General features: G+C 59.0%; 2 protein-coding genes across 10 annotated transcripts; both read right to left on the minus strand.

Moving 5' to 3' along the window:
* Nucleotides 1-1,115: 1,115 nt before the first annotated feature.
* Nucleotides 1,116-3,735, minus strand: CUNH1orf35 (chromosome unknown C1orf35 homolog). The gene is made up of 8 exons (XM_033199116.1): nucleotides 3,418-3,735; nucleotides 3,192-3,342; nucleotides 2,948-2,993; nucleotides 2,783-2,865; nucleotides 2,625-2,697; nucleotides 2,395-2,480; nucleotides 1,664-1,798; nucleotides 1,116-1,583 (listed from the first exon to the last, which is right to left on the minus strand). Exons 1-8 carry the CDS (start codon nucleotides 3,509-3,511, stop codon nucleotides 1,463-1,465), a joined length of 789 nt encoding a protein of 262 aa, XP_033055007.1. The 5' UTR covers nucleotides 3,512-3,735; the 3' UTR covers nucleotides 1,116-1,462.
* Nucleotides 3,736-6,912: 3,177 nt separating this feature from the next.
* Nucleotides 6,913-9,609, minus strand: MRPL55 (mitochondrial ribosomal protein L55). 9 transcript variants are annotated; one of them, XM_033199124.1, is made up of 5 exons: nucleotides 9,364-9,572; nucleotides 8,645-9,216; nucleotides 8,444-8,526; nucleotides 7,901-8,102; nucleotides 6,913-7,152 (listed from the first exon to the last, which is right to left on the minus strand). In XM_033199124.1, exons 3-5 carry the CDS (start codon nucleotides 8,467-8,469, stop codon nucleotides 6,994-6,996), a joined length of 387 nt encoding a protein of 128 aa, XP_033055015.1. In that variant the 5' UTR covers nucleotides 8,470-8,526; nucleotides 8,645-9,216; nucleotides 9,364-9,572; the 3' UTR covers nucleotides 6,913-6,993. The 9 variants fall into 9 exon arrangements, with proteins under 9 accessions (XP_033055015.1, XP_033055014.1, XP_033055013.1 ...); XM_033199123.1 differs by having other exon boundaries at nucleotides 8,444-8,529; XM_033199122.1 differs by having other exon boundaries at nucleotides 9,068-9,216; nucleotides 9,364-9,571.
* Nucleotides 9,610-10,676: the final 1,067 nt, after the last annotated feature.

Genomic DNA, 10,676 nt, shown 5'->3' on the forward strand with positions numbered 1-10,676 from the left:
CATACATAGTGCTTTGTGCCAACCGGGGAATGGTCCCGGAGTGGGCACAGCCCCCAACTCTCCTCAAGATGCCATGCAGCAGGGAGCTGCCAGTCTGGGGGTACCTGTGTGGGATGTGGCCATCAGCAGGTCTAAGGTCTGCCTTCTGTTGGGCAGAGTCCCGACGACCTTCATCCCCCTTGACAGCACCCAAGACAGCACAGTCTCCACTCCAGTAACCACGTGAGGGTGAGGGCAGAGGTCAAAGCCACCGGAGCCACACCTTGGCCAGGGCCCTGAGGAAGGTCTGCTTAACTTCCTTTGAAGTCAGAAACAGGCCAGGCAAGGGAGCTCATGCCTCTGATCCCAAAACTGCAATGCTGCAGTGAACTATGATGCAGCCCAGGTGCCATCTTTATGCCATGCAGTCTGGTGGCCACACACATCCTGAACAGCCCTGAACCTTCTTAGGGTCAGGCAGAGGGGACACCCAGCCCACTGGCCCAGGAAAAGCAGACCTGGGGGCTGGGGCAGCAGGCAGTTGGTGGAGCCCCCCAATCCCCACACCCAGTTGAGGCTGTGCCTCCACAGACTGCAGTCCTTGACCTCACCTGTCGCAGGGATAGGGCTCTCTGCCCCAGGTTCCCACACTGCCAGCTGAGCACCCGCTTCCATGGCCTCGGCCCTCCCTGGGTTTTGGTGGGGCTCTGGGCACACATGGGAGGACTACATTCCCCCAGGACATTAAGAATCAGATGGACGCCGTGGCTCACACCTGTAATCCCAGCATTTCGGGAGGCCAAGGTGGGTGGATCACCTGAGGTCAGGAGTTCGAGACCAGCCTGGCCAACACAGTGAAACCTCGTCTACTAAAAAATGCCAAAAATTAGCTGGGAATAGTGGCAGGCGCCTGTAATTCCAGCTACTCAGGAGGTTGACAGGAGAATCGCTTGAATCTGGGAGGCGGAGGTTGCAGTGAGCTGAGATAGTGCCATTATACTCCAGCCTGGGCAACAAAAGTGAAACTAAAAAAAAAAAAAAAAAAATCACCACGCCTCAGACTCGGAAGACAGACCCCAGCTCCAACCTCCCAGTGGGATCTCCTGACACTGACCTTCCAATTAGGATGATACACCTTCCTTTTAAAATATATTTATTGAAATATAAAGAGTCAATATAAGGAAAAATAGAAGTCACCATACTTGGCCACAGACCGCTCATAGGCCCATGGCTGCTGTCTACTGGCAGAGGGAGTCCAGCTTCTACTGGTACCTCTGGGCAGGTTCACCTTCGCAGGGCAAGCCAGGGACCATCCCCGCTATGTGAAACCTGGAGGTTTTCCAGAGCTAGCTGTCCAGCCTTTAGCCCCACAGGCTGGTGCCCAGAGCCACTTCCACAGGAGCAGCCCCGGGCTTCACCCACACACGAGGGGCTTCCAAGGCAGGAGGCAAGCAAGGCAAAGGGAGAGTTCAGGGTCCAGCCATCAGGCCTCAGAGCCTCTGTCATGCCACCTGCGAGACGGGCTTCTCCTGTCCCCACTGTGTCCCTGCTTCCTCCTCTTACAACAGGGGGAGTTGGAATAGGAGTTGTGGTGGTGCCTGGGCCTGGGGAGACCAAGGGCAGTCACTCAGAAGGAGTCAACCAGGCTCCCACCCACAAGAGGCAGACATGGACCAGGACATACCTCTCAGGAGATGTGGGAAAGGAGGCGGTCTCAGCTGGCTGCCTGTGCTCTTTGTCTTTCTTCTTCTTCTCTTTCTTGTGTTTCTTCTTTTTCTTTTTCTTCTTCTCCTTCTTGCTTTTCCTGTGGCTCTCAGAGCTACAAGGAGAATACAAGGCGTACCTCGGACTAGTCTTGCAGGCCAAGAGAGTGAACACAGGCCCCAACCAGGAGATGAAGCCACCACTCACAGGTGCGTCTTTAAATCAGTTAAATCAGACTACAAATTCCACTCCTCAGTAACGCAGTCACGTGGCCAGTGGCTGCCCTGGGTTAGAAACAGATGCGATATCCCTATCTCCACAGCACGGCCCTGTTACACCCCAGCTGTGCCCTTGACAGGTTGACACCTTCCTACTTGCACCCACCAGGCCACTCTTGGGGTCAGGCCCAGGCTCACCACCCAGGAGAAGCCCTGGAGGTGCCACCCACGGAAGGAAAAGGCCCCGCCCCAGGTCCTGAGCGCCCTCCCACGGCGCAGCCCGCGACCACTGCCAGTACTTAGGACCTCTCTTCAAGGGTGACCCGAGAAACTCCCCTAGAGAAAAACCTAGAAGTGGGACAGGAGGTAAAGTAGGGCAGGCCACCGGCTGGGCCGCTGCGCCAAGAGAAGCTGCTACCTGCCGGAGCGGGAGCCGGTCGGTCCTCCCGAGACCCCCTCCGGCGCGCAGCTCGCCCAGTAGGTGCAGCCTCACCTGCTTTCCGTCTGATCCTCCGCCCGCGGCTTCCTCCTGGCCGAGGTTGCCGAGGTCCCCGGCCCGCCGCTCTCTACGCGGTGATGCTGCGGAAGAATCGCGCTCTGGGGAGGAGTCTGCGGGCCGGCCCCACACCACGCCCCGCAGCGCCCCGGGGAGCTCCATTCAGTGCCCCCGCCCCGCCCCACCCCTGTTGGCCCCTGCTGCGGTCAGGCGGGGCGGGGGATTACCGTGAACACAGACAGCCCCAGTTTGGCGGCTTCCTTGTCCTCTCGGGACATCGCCACGCGGCCCACGGAGCCACTGCAGGAACACGGCGATGAAGACAGTCCGTCAAGGGCCCGCCTCACCCGAGCAATTCTGCCCTCCCCTGGAAACCTGCTCGCACCTGGCGCTCCCCAGCCCCAGCAGCCGGTCCACGCCCTTCTCCTCGGGGTCGCCTCCTTCCCGCTTGCAGACCTCCGCGAAGTCCTGCAGGTGCGGGAGCACAGGGAGCGTTCGGGACGGCCCCACACCCACGGCCCTCCACGTGCCCCCCACCCCAGGGAGTTACCTCCTTGCTCAGGCCCGTGGGCTGCTTCTTCACGTTCTTGTAGCCACTGCGAGAGGACCAGGGCAGCCGTCAGGACGGACGGACCTCCTCCCACCACTGGCCCTCACCACTCCAGCCTTAGTCCTGAGGGTCCCGCCCGCGCAAGTCCCCGCAGCCCCGCCCCCGCCCAGCCCGACCCCCTGGCCCCACCCTGCCCCGGCAGCGCAGTCCCAAGCACCGACCGCTGATGTCCGCGGACACTCACAGGGCGGCCAGCAGCGCCTCCCGCTCCGCCTCCCGCACTGCTGCCAGTTCCTCCTCTCGGCTCGGGCCCGCGCACGGCGCCCGGCCCTTGGCGTACCAGGTGAGGTCGCGGCCCTTCTGCCAGCGGCCTACGGGCGCCATCAGCGAGTTGCCTGCGGACGGAGGCGCCGTGAGCCCAGCGCCCGCCCGGGAGCCCGCCCGGAAGCCCGCCCGCTGCGCACACCGACCCAGGTAGTTCTCCCGCTGCTTGTCCGTCTTCACGTCCTCCCAGTTGAACTGGTCCTGCCCGCCGCGCACGCCTCCGCGACTGGAACCGAACATGGCGCCCGGGAGGCAGTTGCCTGGGGCCTGCGGCCCGCGACCCGCAACCCCGGACCCTCTGTACCCACTACCCTCGGACCCAGGCCCGACCCCGCCTTCGCGTCGCACGCCGTGACGTCACCCGGCGCCCACCCGGCCTCGCCGCGCGCGCCTGCGCAGCGCACTGCCCCGGCTCTGTGCTCCCGCGCATCAGCTCCAAGCAGGATTTGGGCGCCTGCGCACTGCGCCTACCCTGCCCAGCGCGGGAACGCCTTTGAACTGGACGTTTAAAAATGGTTACAATGGAGCTGGGCGCTGTATCTCTCGCAGCACTTTGGGAGGCCCAGGCAGGCGGATCGCTTGAAGTCGGGAATTCCAGACTAGCCTAGCCAACATGGTGAAACCCCGTCTCTACTAAAATACAAAAATTAGCTGGGTGTGGTGGTGCACACTTGTAATCCCAGCTACCCAGGAGGCTGAGGCAGGAGAATCACTTGAACCGGGAGGCGGGGTTGCAGTGAGCCGAGATCGCGCCACTGCACTCCAGCCTGGGCGACAGAGCGAGACTCTGTCTCAAAAAAAAAAAAGTTAAAATGGGCCGGGCGCGCGCGCGCCTGTAGTCCCAACGCTTTGAGGCTGAGGCGGGAGGATCTCTTGAGCCCAGGAGATCGCGCCACTGTACTCCAACCTGAGCGAGTGAGCGAGACCCTGTCTCATAAAAAAAGAAAACACACAGGATGCGCCTAGCTAACACCGCCAATTGGTCACTGCCAGCCGCGATTCCATATGGGGAGCTTAACAAGGTAATGCCCTAATGATTGTGGAATTTCTGAGTATTACCTAGTAAACTTCTGGATGAACCAGCAGCTATCCAGACACCCTCAGAGCACTGGTCCCATCCCTACCATGGTAAACTGAATGTGCACCCTAACTCCCACGTGAAATCCTCAACCCAAGGCATTGGTGCTTGGGAGGTGACTAGGTCATGAGGACAGAGCCTTCATAAAAGAGACCCCAGAGCTTTGTGCAGCTTTCCACTGTGTGAAGGCAGCGGGTAGTCTGTAGTCTGGAAGAGACCCCTTACCAGAACCTCAGCATGATGGGCACCCTGATTTTGGAGGTTGTGGCATCCCCCTGCTTCACCTTTCCACTTTCATTCCCAGTGCTGACCAAGAAACGAGTCCCTTGGCCGCTCTGTGACCTCGCCAACGGTATAATTTCCCCTGCAGACTTGAACCTGAGCCATAGCCATGAACGTTCCCAGGCACGGATGACAGCATCTAGGTTGTTGCTCAAAACACAGAAACTGGACCCAGCCTGAGCCAGATTCCTTAAACCCTCATATAAACTCCATTCGACAATCCCCTCCCCATGGACCTACCAAGAGAGAACATTCACTTCTCTCACCACCCGTTGCAAGAACTGCTGCAGCCCGCTTTGTACAAAAGCCCTGCTAATTAATGCTCTGGGCGCATTGTCCTGGCATGCTCAATCTTTCTGTAGAATCCTAACCAGCCCCATCTCAGGATGGTGTGGGGCAATCCCTTGTGGGAACTCTACTGCCACCACTTTTGGGGCAATTCCAGCCACAGGTTGAACTGCATGAAACACAGGTCTAGTGTCCAGAACTGTGGGAAATTTCTGTTTCTTAGTGACCCAGTCCATGGGTCAGGCTGTTAGAGCAGCCTGGCAGACAGCCCATCTGGCTCATCTATCTACTTAGCAAGTACCAGCTGCCATCTCCCTCATGAGGTGCTGCGTGAGCTTGCATCATGGAGCAGGTGCATGGCAAAGGCAGAGCAACAGGCCACAGCCAGGCACACAGAAGGTGACTGGCCCACTCCTGGGAAGGCTCCCTTGGGTGTAGGGCATCAACTCCTGGGTACAATTGTGGCTTGCCAGGCCAGGGTGGACTTGGGCCATATGGGCAGGGCCCGGCTGTGGAGTGTGACCACTGACTGGATATCAGGTGTGGTGGAGAGGGGATAGCAGGGCCAGGTGGACGTTGGGGAGGAGTCCAGGACAGCTCTGAGGCTCTGGTCTGGGCAACTGTGAGGATGAAGCAACCACCTGTCAACAAGAGGACCAGGTTTCTGGGGAAGACCTGGTCAGTTTTGAGCCCATTAGCCTGACAAGCTGTAGGCCACGGGAGGGGTCACCGTGGTAGAGGTTGCATGTCCTGTGCCTGCTGGGTGGAGGCCCAGCTGGGGGCACTGGTCACAGTGGTGTCCTCCGTGACAGCAGCAAAGCTGGACCCAGGAGGGTGGAGGTCAGGGAGTAGAGGGGCAGTGGAGTTCCCAGGGGAGCCCACTATAGAGGGAGGAGGCTGGGTACACTGGAGGAGGGGGCCAAGTGACTGCACAGTGTGGCCAGGCAGCTGGCTCTATATGCCACAGAGATTGAGCCACAGCTTCAGAGACGGGGGCTCCAGGGAGGCTGCTCAGGAAGTAACCCTGCAAGGCAGAGTCCCAGGCGGCCGCACAGCCCATCCATGTGAGGTCAGATACTGTTGGGTCGCAGGGACAGGGGCAGGGACAGGGGACGTCCCTTGCAGGCTCTTCTCAGCAAAGCTGAAGGCCGGCAGGATGAGCAGAAGGTCAGGAACAAACTTAAGGGACAGGGGAAGGGCCTGCGAGGTGGGGACACTGCCCAGGCTCCTCAGTTATAAGCACTGTCATCACAGGGGCACAACAGCACACTCCCACCTGCCTGGCAATCCCAGAATACCACTGCAAGAAGTCTTTGTTGGGCACTCCGGGTGTCAGTGAGACAGCCTGCCAGCTGGGACCCAGTAACACCCCAGGACAGGGACAGGAAGCAGTCCGGGCCCTGAGCTGTCCAAAACCTGGGCTGATGTGTGTGTGTGTGAAGGTGCCTGCACATCAGCTGGAGCTGGTCCTAAGTGAAATCAGCCTCTGGACAGATGGAGCAGGGTCTGTGGATCTCCCTGGGCTGTGCTTTTCAGACCCCATTAGCAGTCAAGGACAACCAGGGCTGGCTGCTCTTCTGGGGACCCTCCCAGGGCAGGACCTTCCCTGGGGCAGCCTGGGAATGCAGGGCCAGGGCAGGGAGCTGCAGGCTGTGGTCCAGATGGTCCTAGGGCTGCCCCACCAAGGTTGATGCCTGAGTCCCAGAACACCCAGGCCCTCCTAGGAACCAACCTGAGGGCCACTGTGCTGTCAGGAGGGCAGTTGCCTCTGAGGCTGGGAAGGCACAGCTTAGAGCTTGGAGGTATTGGGTACTGCCCACACAGTTGTCCGTGTGCACCACAGCCCCAGAGCGGTGTCCAAAACCCACAGGTTTGATCTAAACCAACCCTCACCCTGCTAGTCCACTAAGCCCTCTCCATGCTTGAGCTGGTGCCTTTCAGGGGACGAGCTGCCAGTCTGGGGCTTACACCTAGTGTGGGGACAGACACAGACTCCAGGTGGCAGCTTCGAGAATATGTGATTTAAGAACAGCCCTCCCATCTTATCAACATCCCGGGGTGGCTGGAGCCACGGTCACTTCTTGGTCCTGTTCCAGAACTGTTGGTAGTGCTCCACATGAAAGTCATCACTGAGCTCTTGCTCGTACTCCTTCCTCGGCTGGAGCTGAGCCTCACGCTTCCGCAGCCTGGCCCGGCGTTCCTCAGGAGACAAGGTGTCCAGATCTATGGGCATCTGCAGGGGACAGACCAAGTTTTGTCCATGTGGATCGAGGGACCTTGAGAACTACTGAGGGGACAGCCCAGGGCCTTCCTGTCAACTTGTGTCTTCCATCCTATACTAGCTTAATTTTCAAACATTCTTATTGGTCTCTCCCTTCAAAGCTTTCAGTCTTTAAAATAAATTGTTCTGTGTTTTCCTCAGATTTGATGTTTTTAAAAACACACAAGGCCAGGCATGGTGGCTCACTCATGCCTGTAATCCCAGTGCTTTGGGAGGCTGAGGTGAGAGGATCGCTTGAGCCCAGGAGTTCAAGACTAGCCTGGGCAACACAAAGACACCCCATCTCTACAAAAAATATTTCAAAAAGGTAGCGAGGCATGGTGGTGTGCACCTGCAGTCCCAGCTACTCGGGAGGCTGAGGTAGGAAGACCATATGAGTCCGGAGGTTCAGGAATGCAGTGAGCTGAGATCGTGCCTCTGCACTCCAGCCTGGTTGACAGAGCAAGACCCTGTCTCAAAAAATAAATTTTAAAAATAAAAACACACTACTGGTTAGTCCTATCTAATTTTGGCGCTTAAGAGTCAGTTTTGGATCTAAGCCTTCCTCCAATCCTCCAACAACCACCTACTCCCCTGACTCCTGTCATGTGGTACAGTGATCACAGCCACATGTCCATCCTAAGGCGACTGGCCACCAGCACCCCCACCACAGCCTGAACCCAAGCCCAGCACCTGGAAGCACCTGGAGAGGGAAGCTTACCGCCAGCATGCGCCGTGGCTCCCTGTAGCGGATGTGGATGGTGGAGCCATCCTGCTTCACCAGCAGTACAGGGTAGAGTCGTGCATAAGCTTGGCGGTGCACACGACTGAGTGAGGCCCTGCTGCTGTCGGCCTGCCAGGAGGATGTGTGCAGGTGGCGGAGTGCAGGTTCGGTGGCCTTCACGGTCCTCTGCCTCAGCAGGCTGCAGATAAACATGCAAGCACTGGTCCAGCATGACTGAGGCTGGCCGTGATGGGGCACTGACAGGCAACAGGAGACACTACCAGAGCTGGTGACCCATGCTAGGAGCAGGATGAGCCTCAGGGCTTCCTGAGGAGCCGCAGGCGGTGGTCAGAGCCGCTCTGGCCCCCTAGCCAGGAAGAGGCTGCCAGGCTGAGCAAGGGCACAACGCTTCCAGCACAGGGGACAGTGGACAATAGCTGGGACTAGGGAGGATTAGAATGGCCATTTCCTGCTGAAGAGAGGGGTTCCCTGGGGTGGCCCCTGGCAGTAATACCCAGGGACCTAAAAGTCCATGCTTACCCAAGCAGGCTGCCCACAGCCGCCATTCCTCCTTAGAGTCCCGTGGCACGTGGTGGTGGTAAGTACAGGCCCTGGCGTGCAACCTGCTAGGTAGAGAATGAAGACATGTTTTTTAAAAGGAAGGTTCTTCCACCTAATGGGTTCTCATCAAATCCCAGCCCAGGATGCTTCCAAGACACATGTAATCACCACGCCACTCACCAACCTCTCCCAGCAACCCTTGGACTTCTCAGAACCGCCTGTAGAGGTTTTTCCAAAAGCAGAAGATGGTCACTACTCCCAAAAATTCTGAGTAAGTCTGCGGCAGGGCACAGGCTGTCTGCTCTGGCCGTTACCGAGTCTGGGAAACCTCTCTAAATGGACTGCAGCCTCAAAAGTGGAGCTGAGATCATGCCTTGCTTTCTAAGGTCATTGCTAGTTTTAATAAAAACCCAGTCAGGTGAGGATTGTCATGCTTGCTTAAAGGAGAGTGGAGGCCCAGGGCTGCTTTGCTGTGACCTGGATTCCCATGGGAGTCTGTGCTGAGGTATCCGAGGTAAAAGCCCAGTTTCCAATACTCAGATTCCAGGAGACGAGGCTGCACGGCGGCCGAGCGCCCAGCTTCCTCTGGCGTACCCCTCTCACCAAGGAAGGGACCTGAAGACAGGTCCGGCTGCCTCTAAAATGGAAATCCTGCTCCGTGTCCTATGCCGACATCCCTCTCCCTCGGCCTCACGAGCACAGGAGCCTGGGGCTGTCCAGGAGGGTCTTCAGGGGAAGTTACCTCTTCCTTCCTGCTAGACCGCATGGGGACAAGGGCCCAGTACAGGTGCAGCCCCCAGTCCCCTTCCCTGCTTCCCTCTCTCTCTCCCTCCCTCCCGACTCCACAGGGAGAGTACAGCGCTCCCCGCCTCTACTCCCGGCCCACACGAGGCGCCAACCTGCAGCCGCCACAGTCGCTGCGGAGGGGCCTGAGGACAGGCGGTCCTGACTCCCACTGCCCGGTGGAAACTAAGACCAGGGACGAGGCCACGCAGGAGGTCACGGCACACTCACTGCGTTGGGTGCTGCAGCGCCGCAGCCCACAACGTCACTGGCAGGCGCTGCGTCGCGCAGTAGGACGTATTCCATGGCCGGGCGAGGCAAGAGTGGGCGGTGAGACAGGAAGATATACCCCCCGTTGGGCGGGGCCGGCGCGGTGTGATGTAGTCTCGTGGGCGGGGCGAAGCCTAGGTAGGCGGGGCCTGCGGGGCGCTGTGGCAGTACGAGGAGCCAGGCGGGGTCGGCCAGGTGACCTCCGTTCTTACGAGAGGACCAGGGCAGGCCAGCGGGGTCGAGGGGGACCCGCGGGTCTGAGGGAGGACCCGGGGTGGGGAGCTGAAGGAGGATCCGCAGGGCTGAGGGAGGATCCAGGAGAGTTGAGAGAGGTCCCGGAGGTCTGAGGGAGGACCCAGGAGGGGTCCTGAGGGAGGACGCAGGGGAACTGAGGGGGGATCCGCGGGCCTGAAGGGGCACCAGCTGGGCTGAGGGAGGACCCAGGTGGGGCTGCGGGAGGATCCCGGTGGGGCCTGAGGGAGGGAGGATCCGCGGGGCTGAGTGGGCACCAGCTGGCCTGAGGAAGGATCCAGGGGGAGCTGCGGAAGGATCTGCGGGGCTGAGAAAGGCTCTAGAAAGGGTGAGAGAGGTCCCAAGAGGCTGAGGGGGGGATCCGCAGAACTGAGGGAGGTCCCAGGAGGCAGTGAGGGAGGATCCTTGGGCGCTGAGGTGGGAATCAAGGGAGGCTGAGGGAGGATCTGTGGGGATGAGGAAAGTTCAAGGTGGGGCTGAAGAGGGACGCAGCCGGCTGAGGGGGACCTGAGAGGCTGAAGGAGGATCTGAAAGGCTGATACAGCAGAGCTGAGGGGGGATCCGCGGGGTTGGCGGGGGCTGAGGAATGACCCTGTAGTTCAAAATGGAGTAATTTATGTCACAACGTAACCAAAATGGAGTGGGGAGGGCCCTAAGGAAGCAGCTGTCACGCATTTCTGAAATGCCAGTGAGGCTTGCTGTTACCTTGTAAGCAGAGTTTATTCCGGGCATTTCCACTGGCCTGCAGTATTCCAGATGAGATGTTTGGACCAGGGCAGGCAGATAGCATCGCTTATCTGCCCAAGCGAAGCAGGGTCACTTTGTGCAGTGAGTTCATGAGACCAGGGCCTTGTTTTGTGAAAGTTACAAATAAGGAATGAAATCACGTTGTCAGGCCCAGACAGAC

Source organism: Trachypithecus francoisi, unplaced genomic scaffold, assembly GCF_009764315.1.
Source record: "Trachypithecus francoisi isolate TF-2019V2 unplaced genomic scaffold, Tfra_2.0 Lachesis_group5, whole genome shotgun sequence".
NCBI classification, from domain to species: Eukaryota; Metazoa; Chordata; class Mammalia; order Primates; family Cercopithecidae; genus Trachypithecus; species Trachypithecus francoisi.

What these genes read in the sequence shown, in the direction of transcription:
- MRPL55 (XM_033199126.1), bottom strand. Translation starts at nt 8,469, where the DNA reads ATGGCGGCTGTGGGCAGCCTGCTTGG. An exon ending in GCTGTGGGCAGCCTGCTTGG is followed by an intron (nt 8,103 to 8,443) that starts GTAAGCATGGAC and finishes GTTTATCTGCAG; the next exon opens with CCTGCTGAGGCAGAGGACCG. An exon ending in AGCCACGGCGCATGCTGGCG is followed by an intron (nt 7,153 to 7,900) that starts GTAAGCTTCCCT and finishes TGTCCCCTGCAG; the next exon opens with ATGCCCATAGATCTGGACAC.
- CUNH1orf35 (XM_033199116.1), bottom strand. Translation starts at nt 3,511, where the DNA reads ATGTTCGGTTCCAGTCGCGGAGGCGTGCGCGGCGGGCAGGACCAGTTC. An exon ending in GCAGCGGGAGAACTACCTGG is followed by an intron (nt 3,343 to 3,417) that starts GTCGGTGTGCGC and finishes CTCCGTCCGCAG; the next exon opens with GCAACTCGCTGATGGCGCCC. An exon ending in GAGGCGCTGCTGGCCGCCCT is followed by an intron (nt 2,994 to 3,191) that starts GTGAGTGTCCGC and finishes GTCCTCTCGCAG; the next exon opens with TGGCTACAAGAACGTGAAGA.